The 21,521-nt window shown below is 49.9% G+C and overlaps 1 protein-coding gene across 1 annotated transcript in view; it reads left to right on the forward strand.

The window, feature by feature from the left end:
* The window catches only part of LOC138845038 (nuclear pore complex protein Nup133), a 61,590-nt gene extending 40,394 nt beyond the window's left edge, over window positions 1–21,196 (forward strand). The window contains exon 4 of the mRNA XM_089311852.1: window positions 17,601–21,196. Within this exon, the coding sequence (XP_089167978.1) occupies window positions 17,601–17,630 (30 nt within the window). The 3' untranslated portion in view covers window positions 17,631–21,196. The remainder of the gene's footprint in view (window positions 1–17,600) is intronic.
* Window positions 21,197–21,521: the final 325 nt, after the last annotated feature.

Genomic DNA, 21,521 nt, shown 5'->3' on the forward strand with positions numbered 1-21,521 from the left:
GCAGAGAGAGAGAGAGAGAGATTGATCTTTCATCCACTGGTTTACTCCCCAAGGGCCCACAACAGCCAGGGTTGGGCCAGGCTGGAGCCAGGAGCCAGGAGCTCCATCTGGACCTCCCATATGGGTGGCAGGAAGTCATGTACCTGTGGCATCACTTGCTGCCTTCCAGGCCCATTAGCAGGGAGCTAGATTGGAAGCAGAGCTGGGACTCAAATCCAGGACACCTGGCTTTTTTTTTTTAAGATTTATTTATTTATTCACTCGAAATGTGACAGAAGGGGGAAGAGAGACAGAGAAAGAGAAAGAAAGAGGGAGGGAGATCTTTCATCCACTGGCTCACTGCCTAAATGGCCACAGTGGTTGAGGTTGGGTCAGGCCAAAGCCAGGAGTCTGGAGCTCCATCCGGGTCTCCCACTTGGTGGCAAGGGCCCAAGCACTTGGGCCATCCTCCACTGCCTTCCTAGGCACATTAGCAGGAAGCTGGATGAGAAGCGGAGCAGCTGGGTCTCAAACCAGCACTTGGATATGTGATACCCTGCATTACAAGCAGTGGCTTAGCTTACTGCACCACACGCTGGCCCCAGGGACATCTGGATTTTTAAGCACCTCGGGTAGATCTGAGGTCCGAGTGGAATTGAAAAATACTAGGTTAGAGCAGGACCGGGGATAGGATTTTAGGTAGGGAATAAGGGAATGCATCTTGGATGAGGTGACACGAGAAACATGATGAAGAGAGCAGCAAGAGCTCACGGGCAGTGCATTCCTGGTAGGCAGCCACACAGCCGCATCCTGGGCTCTGTGGGTGCTTGGTTTGTCCCAGGACCAAGGAGGTAGGTGTGGGTGGAACACAGTGAGGAAGGGGAAGAGCCAAACAGCATCTGGCTGAAGGGCAAACAGGAGCTACGTCATTCAGAGCCCCATGAGGCCCAAGAAGAACTTGGGTTATCATCATGTGACAGGAAGCGACAGAAGGTTCTGACCTGGGAGTGAAAACAGTCTCCTCTCTATTCCGAGGGGAGGCTCTGGCAGGCGTATGGAATATTGACTAAATAGCAGGTGCAAGAGCGGAAGGGAGGACCAGTTAGGAGCTCACTGCCATGTAGCAGGACGGAAAGGGTGGCAGTGTGGACGAGGGTGACAGCAGAACAAGGTGGCAAGAAGTGGTCGGGCCAGAGACAATTGGTGGAAGGTGGAGCCACAGGAATTTACTCTTAAATTCAATGGTGTGGGGCCGGTGCTGTGGTGCAGTGAGTTAAAGCCCTGGCCTGAGGTGCCAGCATCCCATATGGGTGCCGGTTTGAGACCTGGCTGCTCCACTTCCAATCCAACTCTCTGCTATAGCCTGGGAAAGCAGTGGAAGATGGCCCAAGTCCTTGGACCCCTGCACCCACGTGGGAATCCCAGAGGAAGCACCTGGCTCCTGGCTTAGGATTGGCGCAGCTCTGGCCGTTGTGGCCATCTGGGGAGTGAATCAGTAGATGGAAAAACTCTGTGTCTCTGCCTCACTCTGAAACTCTGTCTTTCAAATAAATAAAATAAATCTTTAAAAAAAAATCCAATGTTGGGTGTGAGAGAAATAAAGAAAGGAATTAGAAATCACTCCCAAGGCTTTGGTTTGAACAGAAATTTAGGGGGGAGTGGTGAAAGATACCAGAGGAATGGGTTTGTGAGGGCAGGAAGAGACCAAAGGTTTTGCTTTGGGGCATGGAAACATGTGAGGTGAAATGATGCTGAGATAAAACTCTTAAATGGTAGGGTTTTTGTTGTTGTTGTTGTTGTTTGTTTTTTTGTTGTTGTTGTTGTGGTTTTTTTTTGCTTTAATATCCCCAATTGACAAGCAGTTAGTAATGATGATCTCTTAATTTTTGAGACCCTATGTGGGGCCTGTGCTGTGGCATGGTAGGCTAAGCTTCTGCCTGAGGCACTGCCATCCCATATGGGCTCCAGTTTGTGTGCCTGGCTGCTCCTCTTCCAGTCCTGCTCCCTGCCAATAGCCTAGGAAAAGCAGCAGAAGATGGCCCAAGTCCTTGGGCCCCTGCACCTACACGGGAATCCCAGAGGAAGCTCCTGGCTGCTGGCTTTAGATCAGCCCAGCTCCAGCCATTGTGGCCATTTGGGGGGATGAACCAGCAGATGGAAGACCTTTCTCTCTGTCTCTCCCTCTGTCTGTAACTCTGCCTCTCAAATAAATAAATAAATAAATAAATTTAAAACAAACTGAGTATTACATAAAGATTCTAGGGAAGTGTCGTTATGCTGTAGAGAGAGCATGGTTAGGAAATAGAATGTGTTTATAAATATCTCCCAGAGAAGCACGTCTTAAATAAATGAGAGCAATTGCAATGTCAGAAATGAACGTTCCCCTGGGCACATTGTCAGGTCATATTCCTGGATTCACTCTTTCCCTAGCGTGTTTTCATCCTAGCAGAAGCAAAACCTTAGTCTAATAAGGGATTTGGGGAGGTTACAGAGAAAGAAATTCATCACACTGGCTGGACCAAATCCTTCAAGGTCATGTCATTTTCTGTGTATAATATTAAGATATCTGACATCTGTCTCCACTGCGAAGTCTCAGAAGATCAAGAATGCACGTAAATTGGATGAATGCCTTTTCTTTCAGCAGCGGGAGGTGGGGTGGGAGGGTGGTATACCAGAACAGCGTGTTGTAAATACTCAGAAGCCTTCGTATTTCGCAGGCCGCGCTGACTGTCTCTGTCTTCCCTGCTGTGTGGCCAAGGGGATGATAACAGCTCCCTGTGATGTCAGCAGCCACAGTGCAAGTGAGACTGGGAGCAGAGTTCCCCGGGGGCCCAGGGCATCGCACAGACACCAGAACCCAGAGGGTGCGTTACAACACTTTCATATGGAAGTGGCATGAAAATCCTTCCACATTTCTCTAGCAGTAGAAGCAAAAAAAAAAAAAAATTCCATTTTTGTTAGAGAAAAATCAGAAGTATAAGGGGTCAGCATTTGGAGCAGTCAGTGAGATGCCGCTTGGGGATTCTGGTGCCTGGGGTCGAGGTCTGGCTCCACTCCTGATTCTGTCTTCCTGCTGATGCTCACCCCGGGAGGCCCCACCAGCCCACCCATCTGGGAGACCCTGGCTCCTGGTTGCAGCCTGGCCTAGCCCTGACTGTGTGTGCATGTGTGTGCACATGCATGCTTACCTTTCAATAAATAAAAATGATTTTAAAAGAAAATATGAAATAAATATCCAAAACTGGAATGTCTAAGAACCTGGATATCTTTCAAAGGAACTTGTTATCTAATCTCCAATGATGTTATTTTCTACCACTGAGGTACACCAGTCTCCACATTGAAAACCTACTTGGCAAAAGTAATACAAAAGCAAAGAAACTGAAGCTGGTGGGCAGAAAGTAATTTCATTCATTGATAATTTATCTGAAATTAAATCACTGCTAGGGGCCATTTGGGCTCTGGTGAGATTAAACATGTGTGCCTGTTTGAGCAATCTTTTTGGGTCATTTCAGGTGAATTTTCTTCTTTTTTTTTTAAAGATGTATTTATTTGAAAGTCAGAGTTACAGAGAGGCAGAGGCAGAGAGAGAGACAGAGAGAAAGAGAGGTCTTCCATCTGCTGGTTCACTCCCCAATTGGCCACAACGGCCGGCTGGAGCTGCACCAATCTGAAGCCAGGAGCCAGGAGCTTCTTTCGGGTCTTCGTGGGTGCAGGGGGCCCAAGGACTTGCGCCACCTTCTACTGCTTTCCCAGGCCGTAGCAGAGAGCTGGATCGGAAGTGGAGCAGCCAGGACTCAAACCGGTTCCCATATGGGATGCCAGCACTGCAGGTGGTGGCTTTACCTGCTACGCCACAGTGCTGGCCCCTCAGGATTCTTTTCATAAGCAACCAAGCATTAGCAAAGTCCCTGGGCTGGTTTTCACATCCCTTGTGCTTCTACCTTGTGGCTCTATTAGGCCCAGCAGGCCCAGCTGGGAACTTTAGGAAAATGCATACAGTTGGCTCCACAGCGGCCTCCCCAGGGGGCCTTGTGGTGATCCAGCGCAGTAGCTTGCGGCTGTGACCCTGCCCCAGTCACAGAAGGGATGAAAAGCAGGATACTTCTGGTGAGGGCTGTCAACAAAACGAAGGTTGGCCTTAGTGAAGCGACACGAGTCAAACACACAGAGACGTCTGATGATAACAGCTAACATACGTTTAGCATTTCCTTTGCTCTTTAGGCTACCACTTAATCCTACACACAGCTCTGTGATGTACACATTACGATGATCCCCACTTTACAGACCAGGAAATAGGCCTTGGAGATTCAGTCCCTTGTCCCAGTCTATCCACCCACTCAGCAGAGCGGCTGGGAATGCCATCGTGGTTCTGCCCACAGTCCCGTCGATCAAACCTCCAGGCTTCTGGGACCAGGATGAAATCCAGAGAAGGTGCACAGCACCTCGTGGCCACCAGCCCTGCAGGAGGCCCCCACAACGCGAGGTCCTTGGTCGGGAGGCCCCCACAACGCGAGGTCCTTGGTCGGGAGTAGTCCCAGAGGTGCGAGAGCTTCAGATACACAAGGCTGGACTCGGCAGGACGACTCTCATTTCTCACCAGGCAACATGTACTGGATGAGAAGAAGGAACACCCAGTAACCGTCTAATAAAACTGCCTTCCCTTTTCCTAAAATTTAATTTGAAAAAAAAAAAAAAAAAAAAAGGATGGAACTTTTGGTTTATACAGACCCAAATCTGCAAGGGACATCTGGAAGCAAACAGCCGCTCAACTCTGGTTTCCTTTTGTTTTAAGTAAATTCTTGAACGCGAGTCTTTGTTTTAACATCTTACAGGTTGTGAAGCTTTCCTAAGAGCAAAAGCGTGGCTGGCGCCCAGGTCTCAAGCCCTTCTGGTAGGAAAAGTCTTGTCCTGAAAGCAGATTTATCTGAAAAGCTTCAGCAACTCTGGCAACGCTTTGCAATCGTGAGCAACCTTGTCTTTTTCAAACTGTTCTGCCCAGAAGTTGCTGCTACCCTTCGCCAAATGCCTGGGCTACTCAAAACCCCGCTGCCTCCCAGAAGTCGTCCACATCCAATTTGCCCTGTCACCTCTGCTGTTTAATCTTGGTTCCCTGCACCTGAGCAGGGGACAGATCCAGAGGTCAGTAATGCACTTGGGCAGGCTTTTCCTTTCAGATTGCCAGCCTGAGGCAGGCCCAGGTGGGTGGTGATTCAAGTTGAAGCTAACTTTGGATCTGTCCAAGCTTTTGGTTCTGAGCTGTAGGAAAACTTTTTTGTAACCTGTGCCAGGAAAATGCGACTTAAAAAAATGATAATAATATGCGAGGAATTGTTATGTAAGCGTAAAAGTGCTTTGTGGTCCACTGGCTGGGATGTTCCAAATGCTGTGTTACAGGGGAAAAGTATGAAGTGCAGGACCATCACGAGCAAGTACAGCATAAAACATACCTTATTAAGATGACTGGCGGGGCCAGCACCGCGGCTCACTAGGCTAATCCTCCACCTTGTGGTGCCGGCACACCGGGTTCTAGTCCCGGTCGGGGAACCGGATTCTGTCCCGGTTGCCCCTCTTCCAGGCCAGCTCTCTGCTGTGGCCAGGGAGTGCAGTGGAGGATGGCCCAAGTGCTTGGGCCCTGCATCCGCATGGGAGACCAGGAGAAGCACCTGGCTCCTGGCTTTGGATCAGTGCGGTGCGCCGACTGTGGTGGCCATTGGAGGGTGAACCAATGGCAAAGGAAGACCTTTCTCTCTGTCTCTCTCTCTCTCACTCTCCACTCTGCCTGTCAAAAAAAAAAAAAAAAAAAAAAAAAAAAAAAAAAAGATGACTGGCAGGGCCAGCGCTGTGGCGTAGCGTGTAAAGCCACTGCTTGCAGTGCAGGCATCCCCTATGGGCACAGGTTTGAGTCCCAGCTGCTCCACTTCCGATCCAACTCTGCTATGGCCTGGGAAAGCAGTAGAAGATGGCCCAAGTCCTTGGGCCCCTGTACCCGTGTGAGAGACCTGGAAGAAGCTCCTGGCTCCTGGCTTCAGACTGGTGCAGCTCTGGCCATTGCGGCCATTTGGGGAGTGAACCAGCAGATGGAAGACCCCCCCCCAACCTCTCTGTAACTCTGCCTTTAAAATAAATCTTTTAAAAAAATAATAACATAAAAAAGGTGACTGGAAACCCAAGCTCTCCTTTTAAAGGACCTTGAGGCTGTCCTTGGACTTCTCTAAAAGTAAATGCACTTGAGGCTGCTACTGTTGCTTTCCCCTGAGTTATGAAGCTACTGGAGGAAATGATAAACCACAAAACCACAACGAATCCTCTCACTGCTGTCTTCAGCCTGGATGTGAGACCATGTGATTGTACTATTTTATTTAAAAGTTAGCTGCAGGGGCGGATGTGATGAAGCTGGGTAAGCTACTAGGGACACCTGCGTCCCATATTGGAGCGCCAGTTCTAGTCCTGGTTCCTCTGCTCCTGACCCAGCTTCCTGCTAATGTGCCTGGGTGGGAGGCAACAGCTTATGGTCTAAGCACTTGGTCCTCTGTCCCCAAGTGGGAGACTCAGATGGAGTTCCTGGCTTCAGCCTGGTCCAGCCCAGGCCGTTACAGGCATTTGGGGGAATGAACCAGCACATAGAAGTCCTCTTCCCCTCCCCCATCACTGCCTTTCAAATAAATAAATAAATCTTTTCTGAAAAAAAAATTATCGGGGGCCAGCTTTGTGGCATAGTGGGTTAAGCCACTGCCTGCAACACTGGCATCCCTTATGGGCACGAGTTTGAGTCCTGGCTGTTCCACTTACGATCTAGCTTCCTGCTAATGTGTCAGGGAAAGCAGTGCAATATGGCCGAGGTGCTAGGGCCCCTGCCACCTGCATGGGAGACCTGGAAGAAGCTCTTGGTTTCAGCCTGGCCCAGCCTTGACTGTTGTATCTATTTAGGGAGTGAACCACCAGATGGAAGATCTCTCTCTCTCTCTCTCTCTCTCTGTCTCTCTCAACGCTACCTTTCAAATAAATAAATAAATCTTTAAAAACTAAAATAAAATGATTGCCTTGCCCACAGGCTTCTGGCGGTGCTTGGCCAAGTGCAGGATCAGAGCCCCAAGGTTCTCTCACAGCTGGACTGCACCCACCATCTGAAAGACTCCCCTGAACATGGACTTGGCCATGCAGTCTGGTTGCGGGGACCCTGCCCTCAGTCCACACAGAGCAGCAGAAGCCCAGTGGTGGCTGGGGGATGGGGGTGGGGCCTGAGGACATGGGCCACCTGAGGACACCCCAGAGGCAAGCTGAGTGGCGGCTGGACCTTTTGATTCTCTCCAGCCCCAGGCAGTTTGGTGGTGCTCTGCGCACTGGAGTGGCATTGCCCTCTGTCCTTCTGTCCTCCCATGGAAAAGCTGGGGATGCAATCCCCAGGTAACCCCTGGAGTGGCAGGTGGGGTGCACGTGACCCTCCTACTCCAAGGTGTGTGTGGGTATGAAATCCATGTGGTGTCCTCATGTTGATCTTCCATCCGCTGACTCACTACCCAAAATGCCTGTAACATCCATCCAGGGCCGGGCCAGGGCAAAGCCGGGAGTCAGGAACTCAAGCCAGGTCTACCACAAGAGTGGCAGGGACCCAACCTCTTGAGCCATCACCCGCTGCCTCCCCCAGAGGGTGGGAAGGAAGCCAGAAGCTGAACGCAGGCCCTCCAGTACAGATGTGGGTGTCCCAAGCTCTGCTGAACTGCTATGCCAAATGACTATTCCCCGACACTTTATGATCAGAAGAATAAGGGTAAACCTAATCATTTGTTGCATTACAGTTCAGTAAGTGCTTTAAAATTGTTGTATACATCTAATTACATTTAGCCTCAGGACATTCATATGGGGTAGACACAAAAACTCAGGAATGTGCCTACTGTCATCTAACTCTAGGCACCTGGACTTAAGCTAACTGAAAGAACACTTTTCTCCCAACGTACACATACAGGCAGGCATCACTAGTCCCTGAGCACTAGAAGTACGCAGTCACTCCTCTCACACTCACACTGTCTACAATGAGTACCTGCTGAATCCACTATGCAAATATTAAATACAAGCATATCAAACTTTTAGCAAACACTTGAGACAATCCTAGTTATCTTATGCCATAAAAAAACCATCCCTTAAGGATACTATGATTGACTGACTCTAAATGACAGGATGTGAGGGGATTTCATTTTTCCTCCATTCTGTTTCCTACGTTTTTTTTTTTTTTTTTTTTTTTGACAGAGTGGACAGTGAGAGAGAGAGACAGAGAGAAAGGTCTTCCTTTGCCGTTGGTTCACCCTCCAATGGCCACCGCGGCCGGCGCGCTGCGGCCGGCGCACCACGCTGATCCGATGGCAGGAGCCAGGAGCCAGGTGCTTTTCCTGGTCTCCCATGGGGTGCAGGGCCCAAGCACCTGGGCCATCCTCCACTGCACTCCCTGGCCACAGCAGAGGGCTGGCCTGGAAGAGGGGCAACCGGGACAGAATCCGGCGCCCCGACCGGGACTAGAACCCGGTGTGCCGGCGCCGCTAGGCGGAGGATTAGCCTAGTGAGCCGCGGCGCCGGCCTCCTACGTTTTCTATAATGAACATGCACCAACAAAGAAACACTTCAGTGCAGACAGCACCATGTGGCCCATGGACTCATCCGAACTTGGCTTTGCGTAAACACGGTACTGCAGAAATCGGACACGTAATTTTTTTTTTCGAGAAATATGAGGATGTGGCAAAACTGGACAGTGTTCTTCAGAACTGTACTCATCCTGCCCTAACCCCCAGAAGGCCTCTGGGTCATTAGCCCCCGGGAACAGCTCCGAGTTCTGCCAACAAAATGTCCTCACTGGGCTCTTTAAGGCCGGGCTCCATGGGGGCCGGGATGTTGTTTCGGTCAACACTAAGCAGCAGAACTCACAGTCCATGATAGCCAAGGGAGTTCTGTAGGAGGAGCATCTGCCGGGACACAGACTGGCCTGGGTTTCTAGATCTGACCTGTGCAGTGTGCTTTATTTCTTTTTATTTAAAGATTTACTTTATGTGTAAGATAGAGTTACAGAGAGAGGTGGAGACACACAGAGAGATCTTCCATCTGCTGGTTCATGCCCCAGATGGCTGCAACAGCTGGAGCTGAGCTGATCCAAAGCTAGGAGCCTCCTCCAGGTCTCCCACATGGGTGCAGGGCCCAACGACTTGGGCCGTCCTCCGATGCTTTCCCAGACACACCAGCAGGGAGCTGGATAGGAAGTGGAGCAACTGAGACTCGAACAGGTGCCCATCTATTTTATTTTTTCAATTCATCTGTGTGTGTGTGACAACCTTTTCAAGCAAAATGACCTGGGCACTGCATTTTGTAGTGTGCTTTAGAAGAAACAGCTGAGGCTCACAAAACCTAAACGTGACCCAGGACAGACCTACCTGATGCTTCTTCAAGACTGCATGCATAGGCACACAGCCACGCACAGGCCCATCAAGCACCTGTGAGTGACCGGGAAGTAAGCAAGCAGGTGCCTTTGCAAACCGCCTGGATTCAAAGTTGCCCTCCTGTGCTTGCTGGCTAAGACATCTGTGGTCACCAGTGCCCTCTGCTGGCCATCCCGGGGAGCAGCTCAGCTCTACGCCGAGACTCAAAGGGTTTTCAATCTGTCCACATCGGGGCAGAAGCCTGAACCTGGGCTTGAATTCTCTTCTCCGTTTCTAAAGTGCTTCTCTCCTTTGGTGTGACTTAAATAGTGCATCTTCATTGCATCACCGCCTGGCACAGCTGTTGCCTTCCTCAGAAACACAGAGCCACTGCTCGAGCCATCCGTGTCACTGGCCAGCACAGAAAGCAATCGGAATCCCCTTCTTCCCAAACCAGTTATTTCTCAGTTAGCAGGAACATTTGTTTTGCCTGTTCACTCACATTGGCATTCACTGCAGGATCACCTAATTAGAACAGACTTGCGTTTCCAAGAGAGAAGGAGCGTGAAGGCCTTGCGGCTCAGACTGGGGCAAGTGCAGAGTCTCAGACCCGCCCCCGACCCGCTGCCTGTCAGCAGGGGAGCATGTGTGTGTGTGTGTGTGTGTGTGTGTGGACCCAGGGTCTGCGCAGTGCAGCTGTGGCTCAGCACCCTGGTTTGCAAGTGCTTCCGTGACTCGTCTCGCATTCCCAGCCAAAGACATTAGTTCCCGTGGTCCTCCCCGCCCCGTGCTCAGACTCCACTGAGCTGCAGCATGTCGGGGAGCCTGTGTGTGTGCATGTGTGTGTACGTGCATGCGTGTGTGTGTGTGTGCACGCACCTCACCCTTCCATCTTGGCCTCATGCCCTCGCTGCAGCTCTGCACGGTCTGCCCAAGTTCCCCGGGAGACGGGCGCCGCATGCTGTGGGTTGCGTGTCTGTGTCCTCTGGAATTTGTACTCTGAAATCCTAACCTGCAGACCCCACCTCCGCCCCCTAGCCAGGCAGGGATGGTAGGAGGAGGCGGGACTTTTGATGACGTCATGAGGGTGGCCCCTGGTCTGTGGGGGCTGTGATGCTCTGATGAGTGGTTGATCTGTGTAGGGCTTGCGTGCCTTGTAGTCAGATTCAGGTCCTCACTGGCTTCCAGTGTTTAGAGTGTGGGTGCATAGCACTTTCCCTTCAGCAGGGCTGGGAACCCTGCAGGCCCCTTTGTGGGTTTTGAGCTAGTCTCCAGCTTTCTAAGCCACAGGAGATGTTTCTCTGCCTCCCGCCTGGAGGCCTGGCTGCCTCTCCCGTTAGCAAGAAGTTCTTTTTACGCTTCAGTTACAGCCCTCCCTTGGGGGCTCCCGGGAGCCCTGTGTGTTCTGTTCTGGGCTGCAGGGTCTCTGCAGGAAACTCAGCCGAGATGTGCAGAGCACAGGATATTGGCCTCAGCTCCCATCCCCCTCTGCTCATAAGCTGCAGCCAATGTGTTACACTGGGCTCAGCCCTGAGGGAGTTTTCCCTGAGCTCGCCTCACCTGCACCCCAGCTTTGGCTCAGCACCCCTGCCTGTGGGGTGAGAGCCTCTTGGACAGACTTGATGGGGTGCACACCTGAGCAGGATCAGGATCCTGGGCCTTCTCAGCTCTCAGGACAGCTCCTGGGAGGGATTTAGAAGGTGAGATGCAGATAAGGTGGTCTTAAAAGGAAGTACACAGCCGGAGCCAGCGCTGTGGGGCAGCGGGTTAAAGCCCTGGCCTGAAGCACCAGCATCCCATGTGGGCGCCGGTTTGACTCCCAGCTGCTTCACTTCCTATCCAGCTCTCTGCTATGGCCTGGGAAAGCAGTGGAAGATGGCTCAAGTCCTTGGGCACCTGCAACCTCATCAGAGACCCAGAAGAAGCTCCTGGCTCCTGGCTTCGGATTGGCCCAACTCCAGCTGTTGTGGCCAATTGGAGAGTGAACCAGTGGATGGAAGACCTCTCTCCCTCTGCCTCTCCTTCTCTCTCTGTGTAACTCTGATTTTCAAATAAATAAATAAATCTTTTTTTTTTAAAAAAGGAAATACACAGCGTTAATAAATGTGATTCAAAAAAAGAAACACCTCAAGTCAATGACATATCCAGTATTGAAAGAAGATAGAACATCAACAGAAACCTACATGAGAAGACAGACGGTTCATGAGACAGATCACAGAGATGATTTTAAAAGACCAGAGTTGGGTTATCAATCGCTGGAAACACCAAGCTGAAGAACAGCAGTCACAAAAGCATGAGCGTCCGTTGGGGTGGGGTGGGGATGAGGGCAGCTGGGGAGGCAGGGGGGTTAGGACGGCATCAGAGTGCCCGAGTCTGAGGCCCACCCCCAGTCCCCATTCCAGCCTCCTGCCACTGCAGATCCTGGGAGGCAGTGGTCATGGCTCCAGTGACTGAGTTCCATTGAGTTCCTAGCTTCAGTGCCCAGACTGGCCTGGGGCCACTGCAAGCATCCCGGGCGTGAACCATGGACGGGAGCATTCCCTCCCCACCCCATCGCACCCCCGTGAATAAAATCAAATCATAGAAGTGAACACGTTCCAGATGCGACAGAAAGGATACAGATAAGAGGCTGTTATCACACAGAGCAATTTGTGACAAAAAGTGGGAAAACTTAGTTAAAGTGGACAAATTTCTAAGAAAAAAGCTCTTACATCGAATTCAAAAGGAAACAGAAAACTGATACAATCGCTGAAAACATGACGGAGACGCAAACATGAGAGAAATTGTGTCTGTAGCCAAATAGCCACACAGAGATGCTCCTCCAACCTTCCCTGGCAGGATCCACCATGCGTAGACCAGGAAGGAGAACTCGCTCTGCACGAGAATCTCCCAGATTACAGCCAAGGTGGCAGGAGTGGCCTCTGTGAGACTAACCCATCCTCAACGCTACTGGGACAGTTCCGGAAAGCAAGTCACAGGCAAACCGAACTGAGTGCTGTTGAAGAGGATAATTGGTCACAAGCAACTGGCACTTATATGAAAACTGCAAACAATGTCAGCCGGTCGATAAATACAATTTGTTTCTAATGGATATTGTTTTTAAAGATTTATTTTATTTATTTGAAAAACAGAGTTACAGAGAGAGGTAGAGACTGAGAGAGAGGTCTTCCTTCCGCTGGTTCACTCCCCAGATGGCCACAACGGCTGGAGCTGTGCTGATCTGAAGTTGGGAGCTTCTTCTGGGTCTCCCACGTGAGTGCAGGTGCCCAAGGACTTGGGCCATCTTCCACTGCTTTCCCAGGCCATCAGCAGGGAGCTGGATTGGAAGTGGAGCAGCCGGGACTCAAACCGGCGCCCATATGGAATGCCGGCATTGCAGACCGGGGCTTTAACCTGCTGTGCCACAGCACTGGCCCCTCTAATGGACATTAGCGTAGCAACAGATGAACAGTCTGTAGGTCAGCCTGGAGAGCTGGAAACTGTCCTCCCGCATACACTGGCCATAGCAGATACAAGAGCAGGAGGAAAATAGGTGGGAAGGGAAGATTCCTTCAATAACAGCACTGCATAATTAGATGACCAAGTGGAATAAAGCAAAATTGAACCGCTAACTTCACGTTGTATATAAATATTGCACCAAATCAATTGAAGGCCAAGATGGAGAAGAGAAAACTATGAAGTTTTAGAAGATAAGAAAAGAGACTGCTTTCATTGCCTCTGAGAACTTCTTAAATATCACCCAATGTTTCAGAGTTCGACTACACTGAAATGGAAGACTTCCATTTAAAGGCACCGTGAAAGGAGTAGACGTATGAGCTAGGCTGAGAGATGATTTTACGTGATGTTACTGATGGAGGGCCAGATCAGGACATTAGGAACTTTGACAGTGACAAAAAGACAGAGGATGCTGAAAGGGGGCAAATGTCTCCAAATCGCATTGCCCCAAGGGGAAAGCCCTCCGGCTCACAGGCATGAAAAGGTGTTCAAGCCCAGTGGGTAGGAAAATGCAAATTACAACCACAACCGCTACAGCAACAGGTTGGGAACTTTTGGATTTCACTCTTCATCATCTTGGTTTACATCTTTCAGACTTCAAGCTGGGATCAGGCACTGACAACTTTTTGGCAAGTAATTTTTTGGATGGACAGAAAGGTTGCAAGCACAGTATCTAAAATGTTTGCTTTACAAAAACCTTTTGGTTAAAAAACATTAAGTTCTCGCCACACAGGGAGTTGGGAAGAACTAACATACATGGTGGTGGATGAGAGTTGAAACTGGTGCAACCACTTAGGGACATTGTACAGTAATGTTTAAGACATGTCTACCCTGTGACTCTGAAATTTCACACCTGCTTACTTAGACACTAGATACATGTGCCAGAAAGTTCATGGTGGCTTTGTTGGTAAAATTAGCCCAAACTGGGGAAAAAAAAAAAAAAAAAAACAAGTAGTTATCATTAGAGAAAGGACAAATAAATTGTGGTATTTTTATAAAACAGAATGCTATCAAGCAATTAAATTGGTTAAATTTAAAAGTTATACACAATAAGATGTTGTCTTTTTTTAAAAAAAGATCTATTTATTTATTTGAAAGGCAGAGTGACAGAGAGGGGAGAGAGACAGATAAAGACAGAGAAGGAGAGATCTTCCATAGCTGATTCACTCCCCAAATGGCCACAACAGCTAAGTCTGAGCCAGGCAGAAGCCAGAAGTCTGGAACTCCCCCCGGGCCTCCCACATGGGTGGCAGAGGCCCAAGCACTTGAACCATCTGCTGCTGCTTTCCCAGGCGCATTTGCAGGGAGCTGGATCGGAGGCAGAGCAGCCAGGACTCGAACCAGCACTTCGATGTGGGCTGCTGGCATTTACAAGTGGCAGCGTAACCTACAGCACCACAACGCCAGCTCCTAGATGCATCTTATAAACAAATGAAAAAACAAAAGCCTAAAGAAAAGCAGGAAATGCTTCGAACAAAGTTAGCGCAGCAGTGAGCTCGAATGGAGTGGCGGGAGCCGGCAGCAGGCAGGACTACACAGCTGGGTTAGCGGCATTGTGGGAAGTTCCCATTTTGTAACCTGCACCGCGATTGCACTGGTATATGGACGTTATGTGTGGGTGTCATTTTATGCATGTTGTATGTGGGTAACGTTTCACAACTGAAATGTGTTTGTGTGTGTGTGAGAGAGGGAGGAACATATTTTTTGGTTTGGTTTGTGTGGCCCCAATAAATTTGGTGTTTACCAGAGAAGGAGTTTGTCAGCAACAGTCAAGTATTTTACTGTCCTTAAAAAAATGGATTGAATATGAGAAATTGAGTTTGCAGTTACAAGAAAGGAAGTCATCAGCGTGTAGTTCAAAGATCGACAAGGACTAGAATGCTAAGGAGCGAGTAACTCAGGCACTGCTGTTTCATCCAGTAGCACCTTGCACTTTATCTGTGCTGTATTTTTATCAGTTGATTGTGACTCCTGAAATTGTTCTCTCCCTATTTTCTCCTCAAAGTAGAAGATCCCAGAACAGAACATTTCTGGTTGTGCTTTTTTCTTTCCCCAGCTGAATCCTTTCCCGTGGCAAAGTGCATGAATCATGTGTGTTTACTCAGAGTTTTGCTATGTCTTTTACGTTGGGGGATTTTCACAGTACAATAGCCAAAGCGAACAGGGTAACTTTTGGTTATACTTACAGAAGTTAGAAGGTTCGTGCAGTATTTATTTTAAAATATCTTATTTATTTCTTTGAAAGGCAGGGTCACAGGGAGAGGGAGAGACAGAGACAGAGACAGAGAAATCTTCCATCTGCTGGTTCACTCCCCAGATGCTTACAACAGCCGGGGCTGAACCAGGTTGATGCCAGGAGCCTGGAACTCTAGTCGGATCTCCCAGGAGGGTGGCAAGGGGCCCCAGCCCTTGGGCCATCTTCTATGGCTTTCCCAGGTGCATTAGCAGGGAGCTGGATTGGAAGTGGAGCAGCTAGGATCCAATGGGTGCTCACGTGGGAAGCTGGCACTGCAGGCAGCAACTTCACCTGCTGCACCACAATACCGGCCCAATATGTGCAAAATTCTTAATTTAGGGCCTGTAGACAGCTGCAGGAATACTACACTCTGGGTTTTGCCCTTCGGAGTTACAAAGACAAGCTCCCATTTTGTAACTATGTATTTTTAAAGAATTCCTGGTTCTAAGTAGAACTCCTCCAAAACCAGACTGAAAGAAAACCAAAGGCACCTCTCAGAAAACCCATTTCAAAACTGCTTCCTCTAACTGGAACAAGCAGGGCTCTCGGTTCTGAGAAAGAAAATAGATCTGTGTGTTTCCTATGAACAGAGGGAGTGTTCAAGGGTTCAAGGAAGCGAAGGGAAGCTGGAAGCTTCTTCCAGGGGAGGAAGAAGAGCTAAGAGTTAAGGCGGGGCAGAAGTGTGCACCTGCAGGTCACCACCTCGCTCATTTGCAGCAAGCTGTCTTCAAATGGTTCAGAGTTCCCCGCAAGAGCAGCTCCTGCAGTCCCAGGAATATGGTTTAAAGTGGAGTCCGGGGTGAAGTTAGACGAGAACAAACACGGGATAATTGTGGGAAATCCATCCAGGATGATTCGTTATGTTCTGAAAATGACTTTCTAGGAAATGGATGATTTCCCAAAGGCATTTCTCTAAGGCAGTTACCCTTTGGCTTGGACAAAGGCGGCAGGCGAAGAGGTGTGTTGTTGTGGGGAAGGATTTCCGTACCTTTTCAGGCCTGGCTACACTGAGTCAGAGCCTCAAATCTCCCTTTGCTCGCTGGCAGCTGAGATGAATAAATCAAACGCAAGAGAACTGAAAAAGAACAAACTGTAAGGTGAGCGTTATGTTTTTTGTGTACTGTGGTGCAGAGGCCTCTTAGCAGCTGGAAGGCCTGGATCCTGGACACTGGCTGCTGCGTGATGCAGAGCAAGACTTCACAAACTTACAGGTGTGTGTGTGTGTGTGTGTGTGAGAGAGAACCTGCAGATTGGGATAGAGTTGTTTATCTTGTCTAGATCACTGACCTGTTGAGAAATTCTGGGAATACAAAGTGAACGATGGCGTCCTTATTACTGAAGCCTAGAACAAATCTGCTGCCTCTGCACCCCACTTTTCCGGCACCCCTTGCCCTGTCATGGAGCCAGTGATGGATGCCAGTAGCAGCAAGGACAGCAGACGACGAGGACGCTGAACAGAACAGCGGCTCCCTGACCCCAGGTTCCAGGTGTACTCTGTTACCCACAGCTGGGAAGAGCATTTCTGACAACGCCCTGGCTAAAGACAGAAATGTTTCTGATCAGTCCACCTGCCAGCTCTGAGTTCTCTCTCTGTGGTCTCTAACGTGAAGATCTGGGCTGGTCTGCAGGAGGACTCTTATTCTGAAGAGTCGCCTTCCCTGCCTGGAAGTGCTCTGGCCACGCTGCTGACTCAGGCCGTGAGCTGAGTGCAGTGGAACTCACGCTCCTGAGTACTCCCACACAGGCAGGACGGCACAGGCCTCCGGGCCCCGGGCCTCATGATGACGTCACATCCCTCACGGGGTGTGGAGAAGAACAGGAGTTCTGTGTCCTCCCCTGCAACACAGGTTTCGCCCTTACATTGTTACAGACTCATGGTTTACACAGTAAACACGCAAGCACCTCAGAAGTGGATTTTCTCCCTTTCCAAGGGCTCACAGGCTGAGGGGGGAGTTCTTCAAGGTTCCAGAAGGTTAATGTGTGTATAGGCACTCCAGAGAAGTGAAGCCAAATAACCAGACTAACTTGCCCTACCAAGGAAAGAGAGTTTGTCAACAGTGGCAAGACTGAGGTTTTGAACAGACAGGCCGGCGCTGTGGCATAGCTGGTTAAGCCGCCGCCTGCAGTACTGGCATCCCATATGGGTGCTGGTTCTTCTGATCCAGCTCTCTGCTACGGCCTGGGGAAGCAGTAGATGGCCCAGGTCCTTGGGCCCCTGCACCCACGTGGGAGACCCGGAAGAAGCTCCTGGCTCCTGGCTTCAAATCAGCACAGCTCTGGCCGTTGCAGCCATCTGGGAGTGAACCAGCAAATGGAAGACCTCTTTCTCTCTCTGCCTCTGCCTTTCAAATACATAAATCTTAAAAAGAAAAGAAAAGAAAGTTGATTGTCAGGACTGGTGCTGTGGCACAGTGGGTTAAAGCCCCAGTCTGCAGCACCAGTGTCCTAGATGTGCGCCAGTTCTAGTCCTGGCTGCTCTTCTTCCGATCCAGCTCTCTGCTATGGCCTGGGAGAACAGTTGAAGATGGCCCAAATCCCTGGACCCCTGCACCCATGTAGGAGACCCGGAAGAAGCTCCTGGCTCCTGGCTTGGGATCGGCATAGCTCCAGCTGTTGTGGCCAACTGGGGAGTGAACCAGTGGATGGAAGACTCTCTCTTTCCCTCTGCCTCTGCCTCTCTGTAACTCTGCCTTTCAAATAAATAAATAAACCTTAAAAAAAACATAAAAAGAAAATTGTCTGTTAGGACCAGTGCTGTGGTGCAGCGGGTTAAAGCCCCAGTCTGCAGTGCCAGCATCCCATATGGGCGCCGGTTCAAGTCCTGGCTTCTCCACTTCCTCTCCAGCTCTCTGCTATGACCTGGGAAAGCAGCAGAAGATGGTCCAAGTCCTTGGGCCCCTGCACCCGTGTGAGAGACCTGGAAGAAGCTCCTGGCTCTTTCCTTCAGATCAACACAGCTCTGCCTATTGCAGCTATCTGGGGAGTGAACCAGTGGATAGAAGGCCTCTCTCTGTCTCCCTCTCTGTCCCTCTGTGTCTACCTCTCTCTGTAACTCTATCTTTCAAATAATATAAATCTTAAAAAAATTACTGAGCATTTATTATGCTCCACCCACTAACAGACTTAGTTCTAATATATTCTTTCCTTTAGACCTCAGAGACTCTCCAATCTGCCCCCTCACCCCCATTTTATAGAAGGGGAAGAGGTTAAGCAGTTTTTCCAAGGAACTCAGCTAATCTTCCGACTTCAAGTTCTACTGTTCATATCCCACATCCCAGCTGCCAGCAGACACTGATCTTTTACCCCTGCAGGTGAAAGCAGCAATAGGAACCTGGACGTGAGCATCAGGTGTATCACAAGGGCCCAGGTCATTGTTTAATGAACATCTTGCAGGGTAAGAGGCTGGCCTAAAATTGCAAAGTCACAGGTGTGCATCATTCAGAGAAAATTCGATTCAGTGTTCTGCAGCAGGCAAGCTAAAAGAACCAAACAATTCACAGGCTCTCTGTGTCAGTAGTAACAGGACGCTTCCACCTGCAGGTGTGTACTCAGGAACATTGCAGGGCACCTAGGTGACAGGACAGCTTGCACAGCGACCGTGACTGGGAACCTGTAATAAATGAAGCAGTTTAAATTGTGGCCAACTGAATACATTTGAAATTAATATTAGGTAGTCCTTTTCTTTTAAAAAAATTATTTGAAAGGCAGAGAGAGGGAGAGAGCGCATGTCCATTTGCTGGTTCACACCCCAAATGACTGACAGCCACGTCTGGGCCAGCCAAAGCCAGGAGCCAGTACTCCACCCAGGTCTCCCACATGGTTTACAGGGGCTCAAGCACTTGAGCCATCTCCCAGTGCCTTCCCAGGCACCTTAGCAGGAAGCTGGATCAGAAATGGAGCAGCTGGGATTAGAACCGGGGCTCCACACGGGATGCTGGTGTTACAAGTAGTGACGTAACACACATCACCACAATGGCAGCCCCTAGATACTCCTCTTTTTAAAAAATATTTATTTTTATTTGAAAGGCAGAGTGATAGAGAGAGAGAGAGAGAGAGATCTTCCATGCTCTGGTTCACTCCCCAAATGGCTGCAATGGACAGGACTGTGCTAGAACTCCATCCGGGTCTCCCATGTGGGACAAGGGGCCCAAGGACTTGGGCCATCCTCTGCTGCTTTCCTAGGCACATCAGCAGGGAGCTGGATCAGAAGAGAAGCAACCCCCGGTCTTGGTGCTTCAATATGGGATGCTGGTGGGCTTAACCTGCTCTACCACAAGGCCAGACCCTAGACACTCCTTTTCTTAAAATCCCTTGGCCACTACATCTTCAGTACACACTTGCCATTCTTTCTAAACAGCATTTTCTTGGGCTCCATCTGCCATTTCACAGCTGGATCAGTCCTGTCCCTTAAGAACTCTGATGCCCAGAGTCCCCTCACCGTGCCCTCCCTTACGTTGGAATCCTCTCATCAGATGGCATGGCAATTGCTTTCGTCACTGCCTTGTGCTTTTTGGGGTCTGTCTCTGTATATTTTAAGACCCATTCATCACTCTGATAAGCAAAAGGCCGCCCGCTTATCCCTGGCAGTAACCTTGTCATTTTAGTTTTTCTTCTTTATCTCACTTGCCTCCTCCAATGAGTACCCCCGGAGTTTTGTCAAGTGGAAGAATTCAACGCAGACATTTATTTTCCTGTTGATAGGAATTATCCAGCCACCCCCTGTATACACCTTGCAAGATCATGGCGGTTAGCTTTTCATTTTTATAAAGGCTTTGTATTGAAGCCTAAAGCTCATGTTGGAGAGCAAACACTTCAGTAGTGTGCTCGTCTGCTAAGTTTTATAAGGTGAACGTACCAGTGTAACCAGTGCGCGGAGCCAGAGCCAGAACCCGACAAGCATTCCAGAAACAAGTGTGTTCCTTCCATGCTTCCTGATGACAGTCTGTCCCTGCCAGCACAGGCTCCCTGCTCAAGACCTCTCAATGCATAACTTGCTTTGATCACCATGCTTCCACCGACCAGAAATGCAGGCAGCAGCCACGGTTGCTCTCAGCTGGTTATCCACAAGTCATCCCGCCCACAGAGGCTGTGCTGTGCTGTGGTGGTCTAGGGGCTCACAGGGAAAGTCTCCTAGGTCCCTGTGCTGGGGTTTGTTAAGTGGGTTCTCTGTGTGTTCCTGGGCTGCAGCGACAGGATCCGCCTCGGGATCTGATCCCTGCCCTGTCGGCAGAGCTGATACTGACTGCCACGGGAAGTTTCCAAGCTCACCGCTCCCAGGACCACCAGTGCCGTCGTTTCACAGCCACCGTCTCTGCACGCTTGGTTCCCCAGCATCGCGGGCTTCCCTGCCTCATCCCTAGCAGAACATTAACTAAAGCGTTAAAAAGGAACAAAAGAACCCTGGGATTGGTGCAGTGGCACAACAGGTTAAGCCGCCACCTGTGATGCTGGCATCCATATGTGCATAGGTTCCAGTCCCAGCTGCTCCACTTCCCATCCAGCTCCCTGCTAACGCACTTGAGAAAGTAGTGCAAGATGGCCCAAGTGCTACCCCATGTAGGAGACCCAGATGATGCTCCTGGCTCCTGGCTTTGGTTTGGCCCAACCCCTGGCTACTGTAGCCATTTGGGGAGTGAACCACTGGATTGAAGATTTCTCTGTCTCCTGTCTCTCTTCTCTCTATGTAACTCTGCCTTTCAAACAAACCCTAAAAAAAATGGAAAAAACCCTCCCCACACATCCCACCCCAAACCCATACCATCAGAATCTTTGCAGGAGAAAGGTCGTCCATCCTCTGGTTCACTCCCCAAATAGCTGCAATGGCCAGAGCTGCGCTGATCCAAAGCCAGGAGCCAGGAGCTTCTTCTGGGTCTCCCACACCAATCCAGGGGCCCAAGGACTTGGGCCATCTTCTGCTGCTTTCCCAGGCCATAGCAGCGAGCTGGATCAGAAGTGGAGCAGCCAGGACTAGAACCAGCGCCCATATGGGATGCTGGCGCTGCAGGTGGAGGATTACTCTACTGTGCCATAGCGCCGGCCCCTGATTATTTTTTAAAATTTATTTATTCAAAAGTCAGTTACAGAGAGAGAGAGAGAGAGAGATCTTCCATCCACTGGCTGGTTCACTTCTCATATGGCTGCAACAGCCAGGGCTGGGCCAGGTCAAAACCAGGAGCCTGGAGCTTCATCTGGGTGTCTCACCTGGGTGGCAGGGGCCCAAGTGCTTTGGCCATTTTCTGCTGCTTTCCCAGGCTGGTAAAGGGAGCTGGATCAAAAGTGGAGCATCAGGGAATCAAACCAGCACACTTACGGGATGCTGGTGATGCAGGCGATGGTTTAACCCACTAAGCCACAACGCCAGCCCCTACAATCAACTCAAAAGTAGACACAATGCATTTCACTCCATAAATGAA

This window comes from Oryctolagus cuniculus, chromosome 13, assembly GCF_051225735.1.
Source record: "Oryctolagus cuniculus isolate XC-2025 breed Fujian yellow rabbit chromosome 13, ASM5122573v1, whole genome shotgun sequence".
In the NCBI taxonomy this organism is placed as follows: domain Eukaryota; kingdom Metazoa; phylum Chordata; class Mammalia; order Lagomorpha; family Leporidae; genus Oryctolagus; species Oryctolagus cuniculus.